The sequence below is a fragment of the Triturus cristatus genome, chromosome 1_1 (genome assembly GCF_964204655.1).
Source record: "Triturus cristatus chromosome 1_1, aTriCri1.1, whole genome shotgun sequence".
Lineage (NCBI taxonomy): Eukaryota > Metazoa > Chordata > Amphibia > Caudata > Salamandridae > Triturus > Triturus cristatus.
Window position 1 is genome coordinate 366,783,940 of NC_140579.1, and position 25,168 is coordinate 366,809,107.

The following is a 25,168-nucleotide window of genomic DNA, read 5'->3' on the forward strand; positions in this document are numbered from 1 at the left end:
TGCTGGGGACCCTGCCCACCTTTGGCGAAGTCTCCCACTGGACCCTTGCAAACCCAGGTGCTCACCCAGTGGTCCGCCTCCTCAGCAAGCTTCCTAGGGTTAGTTAGCTTGCAATCTATCAGATGCTGGCGTAGCTTAGGAAAACAATTACTAGATAAATGCTCCCATGCAATCAAATCATACAGTTGCTCAAAAGTTCCTACTTTGCTACCTTTTACCCAGCGCTCCATTGCTCGGCAAAAAAAAGACACATATTCAACCCACGTGGTACCCTTTAACTTCTTGCAGGTTCTAAATCTCTGCCTGTGAATTTCAGGGGTCAAACCATAGCGGGTAATCCAAGCTTCCTTCATGTGGGCATAAACCATCCTACTTTCTGGGGGCAGATCCAACAAGGTATCCCTCCCCTCACTCACAAAGCGTCCCCACAACCCCACTCCCCAATCCTTCTCAGGGACCCGGTGGGACACCATAGCTAATTCATAAGTGGCAAACCATTGCCCAATATCTTCACTTTTATGGAAATCCTTAATAACCTCTTTAGGTATATACACTTTACTCTCAGTATGCACTACTGGTATGCTGCCACCAGAGGGGGAGATCTCTATACTCTTTGCTTTAATCTCCAACTCCCTCAAAATTCTCTCATGTTCAAGTTTCACTTTCATCATCTCAAATTCTAACTTCTTATTCTCTAGGTCTCTCTGACCATCCAATTTAAGCTTAGACATCTCCATATTATGCCGCCTATCTCTCTCCCTGTCCTCCATCTCTTCTGGAGTCAGGCCCCTTGAGGACACACTAGTGCCCGGGCTGGAAACTGCTTTATCCCCTACCAAATCTACCACTTCATCCTGCTGCTCTCCTGCATTCTCTCCCCCCTCCACAGGCTCTTCCATATTCCTAGGGGCATCCCTGGCTTCTAACCAGGCCTTCAGCGCCTTGTAATACTCTTCTCTTCTAGTGAGACCTGTGATAGGGACTGTGAAGCGTTTGCAAAAATATTTGAGCTGCTTGGCATTGTAGGTTTCTAATTTCTCTTCTTCCCAGGAGAGATCCTCAGAGGCATTGGATCTGGGCTTGCCCTTTGTAGCAATAACTGGCAATAATAATCAAAAATAGAACAAAAAAAACCTCAAAAACGTACGTGGTTATGTTATGGTCTGCACTCACTAGTAGTGTACACAATAATTACTGTATGCAATCATAAATGCAAGTCCAGATCCTCACCGCTGACCACCAATGTTAGAAATGGGGGTCTCTAGTTGGCAATGGCTGGCCACTGTCCAAGTAGGGACCCTTCAGCCTAAGTCAGAGTAAGCAGCCTACACCCTTGGATAACCCCTGCTCAACCCTGTGGTAACGTAGCACGAGCAGCTAGGCTTATCTCAGAGGCAGTGTGTGAAGCATTTATGACCATACACAGTAACACAATGAGGAACACTACAAATGGACACCACTCAAGTAGTTATAAAAAATAAGTATATTTATTTAGACTTAACACAAGACCAATAACAGTAAAAATCCACAATACTAAGAAAATAGGGTTACTTTAAAAATGCTGCAAAAATAGTTCAAGGTGCACAAAGTGATGTTCAGTTCAATGCAGTGGTCTCTGTGACCCTTTTACTCACAAGGTATCTGGATTCTGTAGCAAAGCAACAAAAATGTCACTAAGGAGTTGTAGCGATAAATTTCTTCATGCTAACCAGCGATGCGTTGAATCCTTACCGCAAGGGAGGATGATGCGCTGGGTTGCGGGCAGGACAAAGCGACAAACTTCTGCACGCTAAGCCGGCGATGCGATAAAATCCTTGCCGCTGAGGGAGGATGATGCGCCGAGCCTGTTGCGTGTGCGATCTTGCTGCGATCCAAGAAAATGGCGCTCCGCGAGGGAGCGACAATACTGATGCGATGCGGGGAAAATGGCGAACGCACGGCGTACGCGCTGCGATGAACTTGGTGCAATGATTTTTGGTTAGCGAGCGTTTTGGGGCACGCTAACAAACAATGCGACAATCTTCGGGTTAGCGAGCGTTTTTAGGCCCGCAGTCAGGCGATACAATAACTTGGGTTAGCGGGCGTTTTGGGGCCCGCTGACAGGCAATGCGGTAATCTTCGGGATAGTGTGCACTCTTAGGCCCGCAGACAGATGATGCGACGCACTTGGGTTAGCGGGCGTTTTGGGGTCGCTGACAGGTAAGGCGATAATCTTCGGGGTTAGCGAGCGTTTTCAGGCCCGCCGACAGGTGATGCGACAATCTCCGGTAGCGAGCGCTCGACGGCAGCAGAGTGACGATTTTCCTCACGCTCTCCAGCTGCAGCAGCTCGCTAACGGGGGTTAGCGACGATTTTCAGCACTCTTTTCTCAGCAGTAGAACTAGAGGCCCTGGAACTCACAGGAGCCTCACCTGCAGATAGAAATCCTTGCTGGGAGGAAACAGGATGCTGGTGGGGGAGTCTGATGTGCCTGAGACTCCTGCAGGAGGTTAGCTCTCTTCTAGCCCTTGGGTGATTGCTGTAGCCAAAAATAAAAGTTCCTTCAAAGTCCTTTTCCTCTTCTTCCAAGTCCAGTAGTAACCACTGCAGGCCAGTCCAAGAAACAGCACACACGCACAAGGACAGTCCTTCTCCTGCAGATTCCTGTAGTTACACGGACAGAGGTACTTGTTGTTGTCCGGGAGCAATACAAATTGTAGGGGTTTGGGCACAAATATTTATACCCCCAAAGTCTTTGTTCTTAGGAGTCACAAGTCTCTGAACCCAGCCAGAACCAGTTCTGCCCAGCCCTGGAGCACTTTGTTTACCAGGCTGCATCCTTCCTTTCAGAAAGAGGGGGTCTGCCTTCAGACGCCCAGTGGGAGGTGGAGCCAGCATTCACCTTGCCAGGCACAGCCCTATTCAAGTGCAGGAGCTACCCCTCCCCTCACTCCAAGGCAGATCTCTCTATTCAACCTAGGTCTGACTCAGCCTGCCCTGTCCCTCCAAAACCAGACAGCCAATACACATAATAGCAGAGCACACTGGAAGGCTTAGGCAAGAAAGTACCTATACTCTAAAAGTGGTAGTTTCAAACACAGAATATAAAAATAACCTTCACTAAAAGATGCATTTTAATCTTCTGAGCTCAGGCATACTAAATTTGTTTTTCTACCATGTTCTCTGGGTCAGTTAGGACTATAGAATGTAATAGCCAAAACCTCCCATTCTGGCCTATGGAGAACAGGTAGCCTTACAGTAGTGAAAAACGAAATTGGGTGTAATTCACTACTAGGACATGCTACACACATTAGAGCATGTCCTACCTTACACATACAATGCACCCTATCATAAGGGTGGCTTACAGGATGCCAAGGGAAGGTTCAGGGGCTGGGAAGTGGGTGCACTTCACAGCCAAGATGGCAGTTCTGGACTGCACGCAGACACTGCAGTGGCAGGTCTGAGACACACTTCACAAGCTGCTTCTGTGGGTGGCACAAACCAGTGCTGCAGCCCCACCAGCAGCATTCGGTTTACCAGCCCTGGGCACACACAGGCCACGCTACTAGGGACTAACAGGTAAACCAAATAAGCCAATCATGGATGTACCAATTCACATGTCATCTTTACAAAGGGAGCATTCGCGCTGTGGCACTGAATGGCAGTGGCACAGCGCCCAGAGCATCTATAACCAGCAAAAACAGAGGAGACACAGTGAAAAATGGAAGGGAGACTCACGCCAATGGTGCCAGGTCTAACACATCTCATACAATCACTTTCTTTCCAGACGACTTGTAGTAAATGCATTCTGTCTGGTACTTAAATTTTGTTGGGCAAAAAGGATTGTCTAGGGTGCCTCTTTTGCATGCTATTTTTGGGGCTTCAGTAATTGAACTAATTTACTCCCCTTACTAAGCGTACATGATGTTAGATCTCAATGTATGCTTAGTAGTTGCCCAATAGGGCGTTATATTGAGTTATGAATGTCATTGATTTCTTTAATGATGAGAACCCCATTTAAAGAAGCCTCTTGCAGTACTACTTGTTTGGTGCCCCATTGTATTACTATTGCATAGATTAAAATGTAGGGTCATCATTTTGATAATATGCCACAGTGAGGGTTTTCCCTCATTATAGCCTCATTTGGTAACACACTACTCCAGATTTTACTTTGTAGTTCAGTGTTATTTGTGATAGTATTAATACATTCTTCTAACTCTCTATCTATTTAGATTGAATATATGATTTAACAACTACTACTTTAACAACGAATTCCTAAACCACGAATGCTAAACCACGAGCATTTCCAAACCACTACATTCTTAACAACGACTTCCTAAACCACGAAAAATATTCAATTGGCTCATTTCCTGTATATACCGTTCTGTTCTAAATGAAAACACAGAATAAAAACAAGTAATTAAATTAAACATGTATTTTATATTAAGGCTGTTTCCCGGTTACACAAGCTCTTTTTTTATTGTGTTAATAAAGGCTATTCAGCAAACTGCCCCCTGACTAGGCGCACATCTGTGAAGATAACATACAAAGTGGTGATGGAAAGTCGAAAGCTTGTATGCGTGCAGCTTAAATTCTACGAAACCAGCAGAGCCCTGAACACGATGGGGGTAGTCTATATTGGAAACTACAGAGGAAGAGGGGCATAGGGTAAGTGGAGACACAGCACAGGGTGTTTACAGAGGAGAGATGAAAGGTGAGACTTACAGGCATGCTCAGAGAAATGGGGGAGAGTCCGAGCTCTGGATGATAAAATAGGTGGACTGGGGTCTCTTTAGATAATCGAGTACTAGTATAAAGGGTCTGCTGGTTTCTCTAAGTCACCCTTGAAGGTTCACCATGTGAGTCGTGGTATTAATCATTAAACACTGTGCTGCTCTACTTTGTTGCAGATCCATTTTCGTCATTGAAAACACTGACGTGTTACGTGTCCTATTTAGCTGAACTGGGTCCTCTACTTGGCATTCTTTTAGACCATGTTTCTGAGGCCAGAAACTCATTCTAAAGAGGCAGTACATAGACAGTAGGCCACAAGGAACTTGTATTTAATCATTTAGTAAATGACACCGTTAGCCATAACGGCAATTTTATTATCATTTAAATCCTCCGTCACCACAGTTTTTAGATTCTTCAGAACGCATTTAACCTTCTATTTTTGTAAGGTTGGTACAGTGTAAGCCAATCTTAACCCCTTAACCGTGGGTGATTTATTGCGCAGGCGGGGCCACGTCGGCCAACGGACGTGCGCAGCACTACCGAGGTACTGCTTGCGACGGCCGTTGGCCGACTGTTGTGTTGGGCACAACGATCTTGCCGCTACCACCTCGGGCCTAGTACTCGGTCAATGATTCTCGGGACACTTGATCTGGGTATTGCTCCGTCCGCCGCCGTAGCCGTTCTGCCTACGTGCGTGCGTGACGTCATATTTATTCAATTGTTAAACACGTGACCTGACGCGTACGCCTGTGCGTATCGCGTCAGTGTCACGACATTACATTCCAACCCAACACACAAAACTTAAACAACAACGAATCATGTTCTCGCATTTGGATCCTGAAACAAATTACCCCATTTGCTACCAGCTCCGCTTTAGACACTTGCAGCACTAACCAACTTAAACAAATCAAAACAGTCTTACTTGACGTAGTCCTTAAGGCGACGGGAAGGCTCAGGGTGTGGCCTCAGATTGTATCGCGGTTCCCCACTGTCCGGCACAACACCCATACCCCTACTCACAGAGTCGCCGTTGACATCATCACCTCCAACATCTGGCGCGTCGACCTCCCCTGGCGGCACCACCTCTGCCCGGGGGCCATGCTGCGATGCATCAGCTCCGCGAGCTTGGGAGTCAGGTCCTCCACTCGCAGCGTCCATAGATTCAGCTTGTTCTAGGAACTTCTCTACTCGTGGCGTGCGCCTCTGGGGTGCGCCTTGATGTCTGTCTCCCATTCCAAGGGACCCTGGAATCTTCTTGAAGTATGAAACATTCCTCGTTATTCTCTCTCCGCTTCTCCTTACTGTCACACACGTGCCCTTGACCTCTTCTACGGTCCATGGTTCTGGCTCAAAACTTAACCGAAACTTGCTGCCTGGCATCCGATTTCGGATTAGCACCATATCACCCGGGGCTATGTTTGGTGCAACTGCCCGTCGTCGGGCATCAACATGAGCATACGCTCCACGTCGCTGAGCATCAATGGCACTGTCATCAGGAGTTTCAGGCCTCCACTCTGGGTGATGAGGTATTGTGTCTGTTACGACCCGTCCCATTAGCAGATGTGCAGGGGCCACTCCCGTGGTAGAGTGGGGCGTCTGGCGATAGCTTCGGAGAAACATAAAAATTGCAAGCTCCACAGACTGGCTTTTCTCATGAGCAATTTGTATGACTTTATTGAGTGTCCTCATGAAACGTTCAGCTTCTCCGTTTGCTTGAGGCCAGCGGGGGTAATTCGCCGATGATGAACACCTAATGCCTGTAAGTATGCCGCAAATTCTTGACTCTGGAACGGTGACCCGTTATCTGTTCTGATTTCCTTCACTATACCATGGGTTGCCATGATTTTCTCTATTTTCGGAATCACCTCACTGGCGCTCAAAGCTGCTAGTATCTCCACTTCGGGATATTTTGAGTGGTCATCAATGGCAACTAGAGTGTGCCTTCCGTCCGGAAGGCTGCCAAAGTCTACACTTATCTTAGACCATGGTCTTCTGGGGCGAGGTTCCATAACGATGGGGGCTGGCCGGGGTACTTCTCCAGTTACCTGACAGGCATGGCACGCCCGAACTGTGACTTCTACCAGCTCGTCCATGAGAGGGAACCACACTTTAGTGCGGAGCCTGGACTTGGTCTTCACCATGCCTTGGTGGCCAATGTGAGCTAGATCCACCACTCTCTGGGTTAGGGACGTTGGGATGACCAGTCTGTGTCCTCTCAATAAACACCCGGTGTCATCTTCAGTCAGTTCCTCTCTTACGTTGTATAGACTGTCCATTATCTGCTTCGCCCGGGGTGTTAGGCTCTTCCACTCTTCTCTGGCTCTGTTCCAGTTGTTGTTTTGGACCGCACCCCTAGCTCTCTGCAGGCATTCATCTTCACTGGTGGCCCGCGACAAGCTGGCCATGGATACTGGTCTGGGACACGATCGAGCAGTGACACATCTTACGTACTCTTCTGTGTCTGCCGCCTCGTCCATCTCTTGTGGTGTTGCCTTGCGAGGGTGGCGAGACAAGTAGTCCGCCGGGTTCCGGGCCCCCGGCTGGTACTCTATCTTGCAGTTATAGTTTTGCAGTTGCAACATCCACTTTTCGATTCTCGGTGGTGGCTTTGTGGATGTGCCCGCGAACAGGGCTACCAGAGGCTTGTGGTCCGTTGCCACAACGAACGGCTTGCCATACACGTATAAGTGGAAATGGTGACAACCCCAGTGAATGGCGATTGCCTCCTTCTCTATTTGTGAGTATCTTTGCTCAGTCTCCGTGAGTGACCTGCTGGCGAACGCCACTGGAGCCCACTCCTCTGCGCTCGTTTTCCTTTGTAGCAGGACTGCGCCCAATCCGACCGGACCGGCGTCTACGGCAATCAGTGTCAGTTTGGCTGGGTCAAAGAATGCAAGTGTCGTCGCTTCTGAAAGTGCATGTTTGATTTCCTCAAACGCTCGGGCTTGCTCGCTGCTCCATGTCCAGGGGGTAGCCTCTTTAGTGAGTTCTCTCAGGGGCGCCGTTAGGTTGGCCAGGTCTTTGATGAATCTACTGCAGTAGTTTACCATTCCTAAAAAGCTTCGTACTTCCGTGATGTTCGTGGGAGCAGCCGCTTCTTTGATATCTTTTACTTTGTCCGGATCCGGATTCACGCCTTCTGCCGAGAATGTGTATCCAAAAAATTGGAGCTTCTTACACAGAGATTCGCACTTTTCACGATGCAGTGTAAGGCCTGCATCTCTTATGCGTCGTAGCACTTGCACCAGTCTCTCATTGTGTTCCGCAACTGTCGTGGCGTGCACCATAATGTCGTCGCTGACATTAATCGCTCCGGGAATCCCAGCAATGAGCTCTTGTATCACATTCTGGAACACTTCGGCAGCGCTCGACACTCCAAAACTCAAACGTGTGTAGCGCCTTAGTCCCACATGCGTCGAGAACGTGGTGATGTTCCGGGATGCTTCATCTAGTACTAGTTGGTGATAACCTGATCGTAGGTCCAACTTCGAGAACCACTTGGCACCCGCCATCTCTCCGATTAGGTCGTCGATGGTTGGAGTGATATGGCGCTCCCTTTTGATGGCAACGTTGGGGAGCCGCATGTCGACGCATATTCTAACAGCGCCTGGCTGTTTGGGTTTCCTTGCCACGACTATGGGCGACACCAACGGGGTCGGCCCGGACACCTTCTCGATTATTCCAGCCGCCTCTAGCTTCTTCAACTCAGGTTCCACCAGGGGCCTGAGATGGAATGCTATGCGGCGATGTCGTAAGGCTATCGGTTGGACGGTGTGATCAATGTGTAAGTGGATTTCTTTGCCGCGGAACTTGCCTATTCCGTGGAATATCTCTTCAAACTCCTCCAGGATGTGGTGCATCGACTCTTGGTGCACCCCGAACGCGAATGTTCCTACTCGCAGATCCTCCGCAGCTCTGCAGCCTAGGAGCATGCCTTGTCCGACTTCCGTAACGTAGATATTTGACGTGATCGACCGCGTTCCGTGGGATATCGTAGTTCTGAATTTGCCCCACACTTTTAACGGTTCTTCCTGTCCATATGCGAATACCGTTATCGTTGACGGGTGTAGTACGGGCTTCGGGTGCGTTGAATGATTAAAATCAACGGAAAAAGTGGTTGTGAGTGTAACTGTTCTGTTCAGTTCATGGTTAAAATTGTTTTCTTAATTTAATGCAGCACTGGCATTACTTCTGTTTTGTTGATTATATATGACTTGGCCTTGCTGCTGTTTGAGTCAAAACCCAAGGTTGTTCCTAAGTTTTGTTGAATTGTGCAGCGCAGCGGCCATGATATTAATGCTAGCTCCTGTATCTACTACAGTGGTGATTTCTTGCGACCCTACCCGGACGTTACACTGCGGCAGTCGTCTTGTCCTGCGTACCGCTGTTCCTATCATGTGTACCCGGTGTATCACCTTCTCTTCTTCTCCATCATCATCCATGTCGCTGGCCACTGGCTCTTCTTCCTCCACACTGTTCACTGTTTGGCGGGGTTTGTGGAATTTCTTCGATCGGCACACTTTCTCGAAATGGTTGAAACGCCCACACCCAGGCATTTCCTCCCTCGTGCGGGACACTCCGCCGCAGTGTGTGGCGACCCACCACAGTACCCGCAGGACTTGGATTGGTCTTGAACGGCCGGACTTGTTCCCCTTTTGGGCCATCTCTGTTTTGGTCTGACCGCCACTGCATTGACAGGCTCTACCTTCACAGGCACCTGTAGGGCTGCTTCCATGTGCGCAGCACGTGCTTTCGACAGTTCCTTCGTCCGACCCATTGTCAATATTTCTGCTAGGGGTTTGCCGGATTCCTCTAGGATCCTCTCCCTCAGCTTGACTGACGCGCACCCTTGTATTATCTGGCCTCTTATCTCCTCCGTCTCGTCTCGAAATCCGCAGGTGGCTGCTAGATTTTTTAGGCGGGCGTGGAACTTGTCTAGCGACTCCTCGGGCAGCTGGCGCGCTTGGCGGAATATGAATCTTTCATAATCGCGGTTTGCCATTGGTTCAAAGTGCTCGTTGAGCGCTGCTATCAGCGTCGTGTGCGTTTTGGGAGTGTTCTCCACGAGCGTCTTAACTATATTGTGGATTTCCTTCCCTCCGAGGTGGATTATCATCGCACGTTTTTGGTCTCTTTGAACTTTCGTGGCCTCAAAGAAGATGCGTACTCTATCTTCCCAGTCTCTCCATCGGGCTGCCACTGCTGATGGGGACCCCTCTACTGAGAACGGCTCAATTGGTGGAATGTTTGCCATGTTGCGCGTGCGCTGCCTGCGCTAGGCGAGACCTTTTCCCTTCACTTGAGTGTAACTGCTTTCGATATCCTTGCCCCTCTCCCACGTGGCAGGTGGAGGCCTTCCTATCAGGCAGAGTCAGGCCGTCCCCCTTTTCTCCCTGGGCAGTTCAGTTAAAAGGGTACCTTTTGTGCCTACCAGTCAGTATCCGTCGTGAATCCCCCTCAGGCAGCACCCCTCCAGGCACACATGGGGGCCAGGCACAGTACTCACGGGCAAAGAATTGGTGGAGGCAGCACAGGTCCCAGCCAACACGTGGCAGTGCTGTAGGACCACTTCAGGGAGGCCACAATGGGGATGCAGAAGACACGAGGCGCTCAGCGCGCTGGGGACGTGACAGGGACGCAGCACACACGTGGTGCTCAGCGTGCTGGGGGTATCTGAGCAGGGCTCGTCCTTACGCTCGCTCCCGTGTGGAAACAGGCAGCGTGTGGTGCGCAATGTGCATACGATCGGAATCGCGCTTCCGAACATGCGCTCCTCCCCGCTCCACCCTGCTTCAGGGGCTGTACAGACTCGGTGCAATTACCGCAGGGGCACGAGCACTGAGAGCAACACACGCTCGACGGCCGCCACACCTACGGAACCCGGACCGAACGAGGGCACGCCCACCCTCGTCGCCACTTTGTTGTGTTGGGCACAACGATCTTGCCGCTACCACCTCGGGCCTAGTACTCGGTCAATGATTCTCGGGACACTTGATCTGGGTATTGCTCCGTCCGCCGCCGTAGCCGTTCTGCCTACGTGCGTGCGTGACGTCATATTTATTCAATTGTTAAACACGTGACCTGATGCGTACGCCTGTGCGTATCGCGTCAGTGTCACGCGACATTACAGCCGACACGCGCACGCGAGGGGTTAATTGCGCAACCCTTACTGAACACAAACTTTCTCTCCTTGTTGCAAGGCCACTATCACCGCAGTTGCTGTCCTTGTTGATCACGCCATTTCCTTTGTAATAGTGCCATCTATTGGCCAATTAGGAGGTCGTTTTATTCGTGGTTTAGGGAAGTCGTTGTTCGTGTAAGTCGTAGTTAATGATGTCGTGGTTCATAGAAAGGTCGCTGTTTGGGATTCATTGTTCAGGTCAGTCGTTGTAAAGGTTTCGTTATTAAGGCTGTTTCCCATTTAGATGACATGTCATGACAATCTTAGGGAATAGTTTGTGCTCTTCTGCTGTCCCATCAGCTACAATTTAATTTGGGAAATCATATTGCCGCAGTAATTGCCCTGAATATTCACCTGCTTTAGGTCTGAGGTCAAGTTTCATTTTAGCCATAGTAATACAATTAAAGCGGATCACGCTTACACTTTATGCCCAGGCCCATCCCCAGCTCTCTGGGTAATGTAGTTTAATCGTGGTATACCAATTGCCGGTTAGTTGTAGTGTTTGGGCAGACAATGCAAAACGAGTAGGAATTCCCTAGAACTCTTGGAAATGTAGTCACGCAGCAGTATCCTGTAATATAAGAGGGACCTTTTTCTAAATTTATCAGTTTTAGGATGCATTGCGAAATTATCTCACAGTGCTTTGATGTGGTTTTTTACATTTATAATTGTTTATGTTGCAAATGTACATGTTTATTCTTCTCTTTCTATGGAATAATCCCTATATTTGTTTTTATGGGACTTTGGGCACATTACTTGACAGAGGTTTGTTTTAAGCTGAAGTGTTTCGTCTTGTACTCAGTGAACTGTGTGTCCTGCAACAGAGTGCTGTTTGATTAATTTCTTTTTGCCTGGGATATTTTGGATGGGGGGTCATACTATTAAACAAAGGTATATCATTTCACCTTCATAAATTGTGTTCAGTGTTCCAATGACAAGCTTCTTAATGTGCCTCCTAATCTTGTATAATCCCACTGCAACCTGCATCCAACCTTGACCCTGGAAGTGACAAGTGTGGAGCCCTTTGTATTTTATCTTATTTCCCTATCTCTGCTTCTACCACTGGCTTTCGTGATCAAGTATATGTGTTCACTGGTGGGGACGTGTGGGAGAAGGAACAGAATATTGCTTCTGTTGGATCTTGTGACATGGTTATTGCAAAACCTGACATCAGGACACCAGTAGTAATGTTAAATAGCACTACACAATAGTCATATTGCCAGTCGGTACAAAGCGACAGGTTGCTATGCAATGGGGACCACAATTTTCTAAAGCCTGTGTCTAGGAAAAGGCAGGTTGCAGTCATAATTTTCCAGTGGGCAGGTTTCCCAGGGTCTGGGGTCACCCATGACACTTTTTAATACTCATTGGTCTGGGGTCAGGTTGGAAAAGGACCTTAAAACTAAGATATATTTAGAACCGTAAATTGTTGGACAGAGGCTCAAAGATTGTTTTTCTTCATCAACAGATCAGACCCCAGAACACTATAGCTGAAGAGGAAGGCTTCACATTCATCTGCATCCTGGAGGATGAGAAATCCTGGCTCCCTGTGTCCTATGGTGTTCTGTGAACATCTTCAGGCCATGCTTCTGTCCGATAGTCTGTTAGGGACTCAGGTGCTCATGACTGACCTTAAGGTTGTGTGTCCAGGTGGCATGCTGAGAAGGCACAGCAGACTCACAGGCATGCACAGTCCATTGCCCTCTCAAGCATGTCCTCAACACTCCTGTGATGTAGATGTTGCGGAGAAGCTGGTGCTTGGCCCTGCTTACTTGAACTACAGCTCCTCATGGCTCCTTGGCAAGGTCACTCTAAGAATGATCCTTGTCATGGCTCACACTAGGGCCTAGAGATGTCCTGGAAGGCAGGCAACGCTGCTCTCCACACCAGGTAGCACTGCTTCTCCTTTTCCAAACGTGGCATAGGAGCAAGTTGTTCCCTTCTGGATCAAAGCTTCTTCAAAGAAACAGAGCTAATAGCAAGTTGTAATTGTGTTCATGCTCTGTATATATAGAGCAAAAACCGGGCACACGTAATAGATAAACAGTTGATACAAAATGAGAAATTATCTGAAGGTCGACACAAGTAGTTCCATTAAAGCAGTTTTATGTAAGCAATATTCGTGAGAAATACTAACATGAACAATCTAGCCTCTTTAACACTCCGATTCGCAGTAGTTGTATTTCGACTCTTTGTTATGTCTGTGAACAATCAATTGCCACTCACCCTTTTCTTTGCACCAACTCTATGTAAAGTCCCTCATGGTCATAGATTTTTCTCCTATTTTCTTTAAAAAAAAACTTCTGGACACACCGATTTACTCATTCATCATTTGTTTTATACCTATTCTATGTTTCACAATTATTGCTTAAGATCAAAGCAAGTGACAAAACATTCTAATACTACTTTCACAACTGTCTACTGATAAATGAAAGTTATATAGTCACTAATAGATTAAAGATTAATTCCTCCAAGACAGAAATATTAGTTAGCAGAATTCCTGCTGAAGCTGCAGTGTAAACAGAACTGGCAACATACCTGTTAGCCTTATCCTTGCTCCTTCCTCACCTCTAGTTCACCATATGGGAATCTTGTACTTCAAGTAACTGAGACAGATTCTGTAAAAGGCTATGTTCTTAGGAGAAGATGTTATCTCATTGGTAGACTGTGCTAGCAGCATGTTTTTAGGTTTCTACTATATATTAGGTAATGCTTGAAGTATGCAAATCACATCATTTCAATCTTATGCACTGAGTCGCAGTGCTCTTCCCAAGTAACACACATTTAAATGTGTGGCTGTAAGAAATTGGATTACTGGTTGACTGGGATGTCAGTCCTGATCAAGCAGGAACCACAATCCTTGAAAGGGTAAGGTACAAGCAAACCCCATATTAACCTGTGCTCATCCCCTGGTCGCCTGGCACAGTGTAGTCAGGCTTAAATTGGAGGCAATGCATATTTGTGTAACACGCTAAACAGTAACACAGTGAAAACACCACACAACAAGCATTTGCAATGCAATAGTTCTCGGATTTACGTGAGTTTAAGCTTTTGGCATTGTAAACGGTAATGGCTTTTATTTATGTTTTAAAATCAAAAATAATAATAAAAGTCATTGTCATTTATAATGTTAATAGCTCAAACTCGAGTAAATGCGAGACCTACTGCATTGCAAATGCTTGTTTCCCTTTCTGCTTCCCTATTTAGTCCCCTCCGCAAATTCCTGTCCAGGCGAAGGAACCAGCTGGAAAAAGCCCCCGTGAAAAGCATCCAGCAGTGTGGAGCAGCGTGGGACAGCTGTGCAGGGGAGGGCGACACTGTTTGATCGCACAGGGCGGGCCGCCTAAGAAGGGATACTAGGCAGCAATCTGCAGGATTTGAAAGTGGTGTTTGCTCCTTTTAGCCTTTCGTAGAAGGGGGAAGTGCTGGTTGGCGCACGCCTCCACTCTCCCGCCTGAAGTAGACACCTGACAAGTGTGACTGCGTGTAAAGTGCCTTAGGGGCACTGGCAGAAAGCACTAGAGAGTCAGTTTGGGCTGAGAGAGGCTGTTAAAGTTCACCAGAAATGTGTCTGTTTTATTTTTTCCAACAAGAATGTGATAACTTCAGGATGATGCTGTTGCGAGTTACCAATAAACAGGTGCCGCATAATGCACGGTACTCACCCTGTTTTGAAAGGCATCACCCATTGTTGGCTAATTTTCACCCCCAGATACAGAGCACTATCATCCTTTTTGAAACTGCCCCCACCCTATACGAAGTATTCCTGTTTATTGATTTTAATGGGACCGTACTTCAGAAGCGCTGTTTCCCAACCTCCTCCGAGGCTTCAGAAGGTTGAGAGGTAAACTTGTCCGCATAATGCATGGTACTCACCTACAAATGTGCGGTGTGAGGGAACCGGGATTGGTTGAGACATTGGAAGGAAGAGTAGCTGGGATGGGCGCATGGACTGCGGGTTTGCCGTGGCAAGGAGACACTGGCATAGGGAGTTTCTAGGGATTGAAGACTTGGACACTGGGGCGCCAAGATGTAGATTCCGGGACAGGGAGATACAGGCACTGGGGCAGTGAGATACAGCCACAGGGAGATACGGGCACAGGGGCAGGGAGATACAGGGACAGGGAGATACAGGAACTAAGGCAGAGAGATACAGGCACAGGGAGATATAGGGACAGGGAGAGAAAAGGCACTGGGGCAGGGATACAATGGCAATAGGACAGAGATACACTGGCACTAGGAAAGGGAAACACAGACACAGAGAGGGATACAAGGACACGGGGACTGAGAGGCACAGGGACAGGGGCATGCAGGCACTGGAACAGGGAGATTCAGGCAGTGGGCCAGGAAGATAGAGGCACTGGGGCAGGGAGATTCAGGCACTGGGGCAAGAATGAATGGGCAATAAAACAGAAATACATAGACACTGTGGACACTCACCATCGCCCCCGCACAGGAATTAACTCTTCCACGGGTGAAGAGGGGCGCTGGTTCCGGTAGTTACTGGAGCCTGGGAAAAGGGGTGTGAAAAAAGCACAACCCGGGCAGTAGGAGGTACGGGGTTGCAGCACCCGCGCTGTACTTTAACATTGTTAAAGGTAAAGTGCGGGTGCAGCGATTGTTGTTTTCTTAAAAAACTTGGTGCACAGCCAACGAGAAAAAGAAAACCAGAGACACTGCGAGAGAGATACATGGGCAAAGAGACACTGAGACAGAGGCATACGGAGACTGGAACAGAGGCACCGGGATGGGGGATCCAGACACCGGGATATGGATATATGGGCCATAGAACAGAGATACACGGACACTGGGGAAGGGAAACATAGACACTGAAAGAGAGATACAAGGACACGGGGACTAAGAACATGGGCAGGGAAATCACAGGAACTGCGATACTCACACTATGAGGCGCTGACAAACACAGATAGATACTGCGGTATTTCAAATAAGACGTACTCACATGGCACCAACACTGTGGACACTCACCGTCAACCCCGCACATGAATTAACTCTTCCCCGGGCGAGGAGGAGCGCTGGTTCCGGCAGTTACTGGAACCTGGGAAAAGGGGTGTGAAAAAAGCAGAACCCGGGCAGTAGGTGGTACGGGGTCGCAACACCCGCGCTGTACTTTAACATGGTTAAAGGTAAAGCGTGGATGCCGCGATTGTTGTTTTCTTATAAAACTTGGTGGCTTGAATGGACGGCGCTGGAGTGCGCCGCGAGCTCCTGCCTGCCCTCGGTAAAGCAGGATGTGTGCATTTGCATTACAGCCGCTATGCTTCCGCTTCCTGGTAACGGAGCCAGAGACTGTGCAAGTCAGGCAAAAAAGAGTGCAAATCCACTCAGCCAATCAGCCAGAAGTCAAGCATTTACAAATGCAATAGGACTCGTATTTACATGAGCCCTATTGCATTGTAAACAAAACTGCGGTCGTGCAAAAAGGCAGGAACGGGGGTGGGGAGGGAGTTGTGGTGGGCAGAGAAGTGACAGACTACAGGAGGGAACTGGGGGAGTCAGGGGAACAGAACTGTTTGGAAAGTAAAGGGGCTGATAGCCATGGAGGGACAAAAATGACGTAATGGCCGTTAGGAGGCGGGACTAACTTGCCGAACACCAATGAGAATGCTGTATTTACGGTTTTGGCCAATTAAAAAGGTAGCCGGGAAAGTGGGCGGAGCTTCCCCACTATACTGTATACAGCATCTCTCCACGAGACAGCGCATGCGCTGCCTAGTCCGAGACCTAAAAAGGATCCCACACAAACAGGAAAGAAGGAGTAAGAAAAAGACGGAAAAACGGGGAAGGAGGGAGAAATTATGGACCAGCAAGAGTGAGATAAAGAGACAGCAGTGTCTGGTAGTAGATTAAAGAGACCTGAGGTGAGTTCAACCCCATGCAGCCTTGGTACCCGGCGCACCGATGTTTAATAGCGCCTGACGGAGCGGAGCTTTGGGCACCGCACCCTTTCGTTTGCAAACGCCCTTACCTGAGAGTAAATCTGCAGCTTCTGTTCAAGGGCCCCCGCCTTGCAGTTCAGTCGGTCTTCATTCAGCTGACTCTGAAAGAGAGAAAGAAGGGCGGGACTGAGAATTCACAAGTAAAGTCCTTTTGGGTGCGTCTCTCACATTTATTTTGCGTCTCCAGCCTGCTCCATCTCACTGGATGTAAAACCAGAGGACGGCACTGTAGTGTCCTCCGACGTCGGGTAGCGGTATAGTCTACCCGCGTCGGAGGTGAGGAACGAGCGCTGACGCATGACGTCATGCGCTGGGTATAAATAAAGGGGCGTGGCCCGCAATCGGCAGTCGGGACCACGCTGGAAACTACATCGTGTGTCCAAGTGCATTACTGCGCGATGCAGCGCGCTAACCACGAGGTCTCTGGCATATAGGCCATTACACTGGCGACGAGGGGCAGAAACCATCCTCCATCTCCTCGTGCACCACTGCTGTGCCCTCGACCCTGGCCCCTTGCTGTCTCGCCTGGGTGCAGCTCGCCTGCGATGAGCCCTAGGCAGGTTGGGAGACCCCATGCTGGGCCCATCTCCTCGGGGGCGTGCCTGCTGATGGGTGTGTGCCTTGCACGTGGCCGGCGGAGCCTACGGAGATTCGCGCCCGGCACCCTGGTGAGCGGAGGACCCCGCTGCGAGGCCTGACACGGCCGGGACACTGAAGAGGCCCTAAGGGTGTCCATCCTGACCTCAGCCAAGCGGCTGTCGCTGTCCCAGGAAGGTAGGGAGCGCACGTGCTGCGGAGTGTATCTGCGACTGCGCCAAGATGGCGTCGATTCCCGCCATTGAGCCATTTGTGGTCGACGGCACTTCCTCCTCTCTTGCCCCTCGATGGAGAGACTGGACCGATCGTCTCCAGATCTACTTCGAAGGGGCGGGCATAGCCCGAGAGCGGCGCAGGGCCCTACTTCTTCACCTGGGAGGCAAGGACATCCATCGCATTTACAAGACATTGGTGGAGGCAACACCTATGACCTACCACACGCTTCTCAATGCCCTGAATGCGCACTTCGAGCCGATGGCGAACAGGGACTACGAACGGTTCATATTTCGCCAGGCCAAGCAGGAAGCGGAAGAATCGCTGGACGCATTCCATGGGCGCCTGAAGGAACTGGCCAGCACGTGTGGTTTTCGCGATGAACAGGAGGAGATCCGAGGTCAGATTATTCAAGGATGCTACTCATCCAAACTCAGAGTCAACATTCTTCAGGAGGACGGCAAGCCTCTGGCGGACATCCTCACTTTGGGCCGGTCGAAAGAATTGTCGCAAGCCAGGGCGTCGCACATGGAGGCGGCGCTCCACCGCCCTGTCAAGACGGAGCAAGTCAACGCGGTGGACACGACCAACGCGGTAAGGCCCAAATCGCCCCAAAACGCAGGGAGAAAGCCGCAAGACAGGAAAAAGGGATGTGGATACTGCGGAGGCGCGCCCCATCGCCTGCAAGATTGCCCAGCAAGAGGGAAAAGATGCAGTGCATGCGGGTGGATGAACCATTTCGCGGCAGTCTGCCGGTCCACAAAGTCACGGAGAGGCGGCCCAGACGGTGGCGGAAGAGCAAGACGGAGAGGACATGGATGACGACGCAGGGGACTACCCGGTTCACTACGTGTTCGCGGTAGACCAACCACGACGGAAGAGACGATGACTCCCAAGGTGCAAAGTCAAGATCCACAACCAGGACGTGAGAGCCACCATAGACACGGGGGCGTCGATCGAGCTCATGGCGGCCAATGTGTATGAACAACTAAATCCCAGCCCCCCACTGAGCAAAGCAAGAATCAGAGTGTTTGCGTATGGGCAGAAAACACCAATCCCGCTCTTGGGGTGTTTCAAGACGGAGATATGCCACAACGATGTCAAGATACCCACCACAGTATACGTGACCCCTGAAGGAAATGGAATGCTGATCAGTGGGCAGTCAGCGGAAGAGCTGAGGCTGATATCGTTCGCCCTGGCGGTGCAGGAGGAAGAGTTAGAGGCTATCCTAGAGGAGTTCGAAGACGTCTTCAAGGGCATCGGATGCCTCAAAGGTAAAGAAGTATCCCTCCACATCGACCAGTCGGTCCAACCGGTGGTGCTGAGACACAGGCGCATTGCGTTCCATTTGCGCAAGAAGGTGGAGGACGAGCTAGAGGCACTGGAGAGACAGGGGATTATTGAGAAGGTCAGCGGACCCACCCCGTGGGTGTCTCCGATCGTAGTGGCGAGAAAACCGAAGCAGCCGGGGCAGGTCCGCATCTGCGTGGACATGCGCCTCCCCAACGCCGTAGTGAAGAGGGAGCGTCATCTAACTCCCACCATTGACGACATCCTGGGAGAACTGAACGGCGCCAGATGGTTTTCAAAGATGGACCTGAGGTCCGGATATCACCAACTGCCGCTGCACCCAGACTCTCGCTACGTCACTACCTTCTCGACACACGTCGGCCTCAGGCGGTACCGACGCCTCAACTTCGGAATCTCAAGCGCCGCGGAGGTGTTTCAAAACGCTATCCGAGAAGTCCTCAGCGGGCTGCCAGGGGTCCTGAACGTAAGCGATGATCTCCTGGTGTACGCCTCATCGATAGAAGACCACCACCGGAGGCTGCGAGGGGTCCTCCAGAGGATCAAAGAATCCGGACTGACCCTACACAGAGAGAAGTGCCAATTCCTAAAGAAGAAGATCAGTTTCTTTGGATACACATTCTCCGACCAAGGAGTCGCCCCGGACCCGGACAAGGTCAAAGATGTGCAGGATGCTCCAGCACCCTCCAACATCTCGGAAATAAGGAGTTTCCTGGGGATGGTGAACTTCTGCGGCCGGTTTGTCCCGGACTTGTCAAACCTCACGAAGCCCCTCAGGGATCTGACAAAGTCCACCACCCCGTGGCAATGGGGACCAGAACAGGAGCAAGCCTTTAAGGACACCAAGGCGGCGTTGTCGGCTGATACCACCCTATCATATTTCAATCCGGCACGGCCCACCAATGTGGCAGTGGACGCCAGCCCGTATGGGCTAGGAGCAGTCCTCGCACAGCTGCAGGAGAATGGTGAGTGGGCCCCGATAGCCTATGCGAGCCGCTCTTTGACGGACACAGAACAGAGGTACTCGCAGATCGAGCGAGAAGCGATCGCCATCCATTGGGCCTGCCGACATTTTCACGTCTACGTGTACGGCAATCCATTCACCGTGTCCACGGACCACAAACCCCTCATCCCCCTGTTTCAGGGATCGGCATCAAAACCCCCGCCGCGGATCGAAAAGTGGATCCTTCAGCTACAGGAGTACGACTACACAGTAGAGTACAAGCCGGGCTCCTCGAATCCCGCGGACTACCTCTCAAGACATCCCAGAGTAGCCACTAAAGCGGAAGAGGAGGATGCTGAAGACACGGAAGAATATGTCCGGATGGTATCAGAGAGATCCCGGCCATTGCCCATGAGCCTCGACACGATCGTAGCAGCCACCCAGGAGGACGAATGTCTGCAATTAGTCTTGACGGCCGTCCAGTCACATGACTGGCGCCCCAGCCAGTCCTCCATGGCCAGACGAACGCTGCAAGCCAAGGCCATCCTGGAGTCGCTCACGCGGGTCAAGGATGAACTCTCGGTTGACACCAGCGGGTGTCTTCTTCGGGGCCCGCGACTGGTGATCCCATCCAGTCTGACCCAGCAAGCAGTAGACCTGGCACACCGGGGCCATCAAGGCATGGTGAAAACAAAGAGTCGGCTGAGAGCCAAGGTATGGTTCCCGGGGATGGACCCTATGGTGGAGCGAACGGTCCGAACATGCTCCTGGTGCCAGGCGTCAGGTCAGCCGGAGCATCCCCACCCCGTCATCACCGAGGAAAACCCGCAACGACCGTGGGAGAAGGTGAGCGCAGATTTTGGGCACCTCCCAGATGGACGCTATGCCCTGGTGATCATCGACGACTACACAAAGTACCCGGAGGTCGAGGTGGTGGGAAGCCAGACCGCCGCGGAGGTCATCACAAAGTTCGAGAAGACTATCGCCACGCACGGAATATTTGAAGTGGTCAAGACGGACAATGGCCCACCCTTCCAAGGGCAAGAATTTGCGGACTATCTAAAGGAGTGGGGAATCCACCACCAGAAAGTGACCCCGCGCTGGCCTCAAGCCAATGGGGAAGCGGAGAGGTTCATGCGGACCCTCAACAAAGTGGTACGCATTGCGCACGCCGAAGGGTCGCCGCTCGAGAGGGCCATCTACAGCTTCCTGATAGAATATCGGCTGACGCCTCATCTCACAACAGAGACAGCCCCGGGACCGGCGAGCATGGGCAGAATAGTGCGAGACACCATCCCGCATCACCCAAGCTGGGTTCCGCCTCAGATCGACGCGGGGAAGGTTCTAGCCAATAGGACCCACACCAATGAACAGGCCAGTGCCGACCGGGGAGCCCGGATGTCAACCATTCAAGTTAGAGACAGAGTCTATCTCAAGGACAGGTATCCTGGGAGCAAATTCCGGCTCCCCTTTGAACACAAACCTTGGACAGTAGTCCGCCGAACTGGAACTCTGGTCACCGCGAGGCGAGGGACCGAGGAGGTAACCAGGAACATATCGTTCTTCAAAAGAGTGCACCCCGGGACCTCAGACCAGCATCCGTCGGAACGCCAGGGCGACTGGCCGAGTCAGCTGCCAGCGGATGGAGGGTCAGAAGGGAGTCAGGGGCCCACCCCCTCCGATCACGAGGATCACCCAGACCAGAGTGCGACGTCGCCGCCAGGAACACCAGGCGGGAGGTCGCCCAGCCCTCAGGAGCGGTCCCCAGGGGGCGCAGCCTCGCAAGGAGTGGTCCCGACAACACCATCAGTGCGGGGACAGCAGTCCGGATACAGCCTGAGAAGAAATCCGGCGCCGTCCTCCCAGCTGGCGGACTTCCTGGTGTGACGGACCTGGGACTGGAATTCTAGTGACTGGTAACAGACCTACTAGGTCAAAATGTTTATTGTTTGTTTTGATAAAGGTTAGAAGGAATGTAGTGTCCTCCGACGTCGGGTAGCGGTATAGTCTACCCGCGTCGGAGGTGAGGAACGAGCGCTGACGCATGACGTCATGCGCTGGGTATAAATAAAGGGGCGTGGCCCGCAATCGGCAGTCGGGACCACGCTGGAAACTACATCGTGTGTCCAAGTGCATTACTGCGCGATGCAGCGCGCTAACCACGAGGTCTCTGGCATATAGGCCATTACAGGCACCAATGCAAAGTTCAATCAATGGTTATTCAAAAGGGTTGGGTTGCAGGTGGAGGCTGCATCTTTCTTAGAAAAATCTCTGTCTGTTAATCTACCTTCCTTGAGTATTTAGCGTTTTGCAAAGACGAACAGAGCAGCTTCCTCTTAATGGTTATTATGCAGTTACTGAGCACTCAATCGACGCCCACCTGTGGCAGACCGGTGGTTGGCAGCCTGCCTGCCGGCTTCCGGCATGGTTGTCTTTTTTGATTGTATTTTTTCCTGCGCAAGTACGAGACGGCAGGGGAGAGGTGCGTCACTAACCACAGCTCTGCGTCAATCACGGGCCTGGGTTTATCCGCTGCTGGAATCCACCTCCAGGCCGCTAAACAGTGTACAACGCCCAAAAAATGTCAGAAATGTCCCCTCTTCATTTTTTCAGTCTTTGCATCACCCCCAATTTTTTGGGGGTGATTTCTGTATTTGAGTCGAGCATATATACTTCTTAAGGCAATTTGAACGGATGTCTAAATAGGGCAAGCAACCTGCATGTTTCTAAAGAGCTTTAAGTGTCATAAGTGCAGGAAATTTGATGATGGAGGATTCGCACCTGCAGCATCGGAACACAAAATAAAGGCCGCTCAAAAAGAGGAAGTTAACAGAAAGGAAACTCAGTAAACATCCTGTAATTTCATTGATGCGCATTTACGCGTTTGTACATCAAATACACTTCTCAGATTCAGGTTGAGCAAGGGTGGGATATTCGCTTTCACTGCGAGTAACAGAGATGCAGAAGGGGGACATATGTTCCATGCAAGCTTTCGCAGATAAAGTTAAGAATGGTCAATGTCTGAGCTGTACACAACAGAGGACAAGGCCGCAAAAAGAGATGGTGGGTCATGAAAGCAGATGGAGAAATGGGCAGTGATATAGTCAGAATAAAAAGTGTGTGATTTAGAGGTCACCTGCAACCGTAAATCCACCGATTTATGGCAGATCTCGTAAGGTTGTCTTTAGTGGTTTCTGAGCGGGTTGAGACTCTCTCAGTGCAAATCCTACAGTCATGCTTCATGGAAGTCCCATCATTTTGAGAGGAGAATACTGACCAACTGCAAAACCCCTAACGGTATATTCACCATCTCTACTGGCAACCAATAGACGTACAGATACGCCTCACTGCTAAATTTCTCCAAAAAGCCATGAAAGTCAGATGAACGCTGAACAGAAGGGGGCTGCAGGTGGTGCATCCAGGAACATGCTGCAGTTCACAAAGAGCCTGAATGAAAGGGTCTTTACATGCATCTAGCAGGCCATTACCTTCACGAGGACCCTCAAACAGTCTCTTTGGTGTCACATACTTTGCACACACTGTGGTCAGACCTTCTCTTTGGCCAACTCAAATCCATCTGTTTAGGTACAACTGCATTAGGGCTGTTTCCTGTCTGTGCAGACCCTCCTCTCCCTCTCCTTCACAAAAGGCGGGCAGCTTAAAACTTTATTTCCAGTTTTGTAACGTGTCAAATAAAGGCAAAGAATGGGTGAGGACTAGAAAAAACTGCTCAGCCAAATACTGCCTATCTCATTCTTCTCCCCAACCAGATTTTATGTAGTAATTTCCCTTTGAACTCTGTTGCTGATTTGTTTGTGGAAAGAACAATGGACAGAAAGAACATTAAACAATGTCAAACATTCACCCCAGTACAGAGATCTGGGCCTACACCCATTGTTTTTTTTGCTCCCCATTCCATTTCATTTTAAACTCAGCCAAATACAAATCAGTCTTAACCCTGCGCCCAATGGAACAGTCCAGCCCGAACTGCCAGGCCAGGCCCTCCATGGACCGGAAACAAGCAACCTGGGAACAGTTTTTGGGTTTCACCCCTCATCCGCCAGGCTAGCTTGATTTCAGTGGCATGGAGAGCACGGGACCAAACAGAGAGAGCACGTGCCACATCCCAACAGACAACATAGGCAGCCTTGCATGAATGCTGATATTGCCTCCCTGCTTGCTCCTTAGAACTATCACCAATCTGAGACTAATGCAAAAATAACTGCAGGCACCTTCCATAGTTCATTATTGCAATAATGTGCTCCCAGAGGCTCTGGTCAACGACTGCACTGATGTTAAGGCCTGTGTTATTTAACAACTGTCCTCGCTACCTCCCAGTTGCCTCACCACCTCATGCTGTGAATTGAGCCATGTGCTTCCTACCAGTGAATGCTGAATGAAAACATGAGGCTTCATTCACAAATAAGAGTAAGCATCCGTATACATTGACTTACGTCTACAATTTGCATAGTTTAACTCTTTTTTTTTGTTGTGATTTCCAGAAAATACATAAGTGTTACAGAGAAAGTCTGACTTTTCTATTTTCCTTGGCGTTCACCTATAGACCACGCCATGCGACTGCAGATTATCCTCAGAGAAGAGATTACCATCCATAGGTGAGGTTATAGTGAGTAGATAAAGCTATTTTTCCCTTTTTGTTTATTCGCACGTAAAACATTATTCTATGTGAAGATATACCATTCATCTTCATGCCTAAAAATATAGTGGCGTAGGACAGTTTCTCCACACTAATAGCACCACTTATCCTGGAAATGGCTGTAAATTTGAAAAGGCAATGCAACCCAAAATACAAATGTGTCGGTATTTTTTATTTGGCTATGCCCCATACTGGGACAGGCATGCCCAGACGAGTGTCCCATGCACACGTTGTCACTGGAACCAAGCTGTACCAGGCTGATGAGCCCATAATTAGGGAGAAACTTGGTTGCTTGTGTTCCGCTCCAGGAAGGACCTGGCTAGGCAGTTTGGGATGGAGTGTTACGACTGGAGGAGGGACGAGACTGATTTGCATAGAGCTGGGTCCTAATTGAGGTGACAAGGTGTGCAAAATGATGATGGATTGGGATGCGGCCCTGAGGAATTACCACTGGCTGAAATTAATTCAAACATGCTATCCAACACTTTTAGCTAACCCAGGATTTCTCTTTGCTGCTCTTGGCACTGTCATTGATACTTCTGATCACAGGGCTAATGAAGGCAGTAGCAGGAACAGAAAGTAAACAAAGCTCAAATCGG

At 49.9% G+C, this 25,168-nt stretch overlaps 1 protein-coding gene across 4 annotated transcripts in view; it reads right to left on the bottom strand.

Annotated features, from left to right (window-relative positions):
* The window catches only part of TRAF3IP3 (TRAF3 interacting protein 3), a 546,425-nt gene that overhangs the window by 314,216 nt on the left and 207,041 nt on the right, over window positions 1-25,168 (bottom strand). For 2 of the 4 annotated variants that reach the window (XM_085631127.1, XM_085631089.1), the window contains exon 8: window positions 16,881-16,952. The exons of the other annotated variants lie outside the window; for them this stretch is intronic. In XM_085631127.1, the coding sequence (XP_085487253.1) occupies window positions 16,881-16,952 (72 nt within the window). The remainder of the gene's footprint in view (window positions 1-16,880; window positions 16,953-25,168) is intronic. 4 annotated transcript variants of the gene reach the window in all.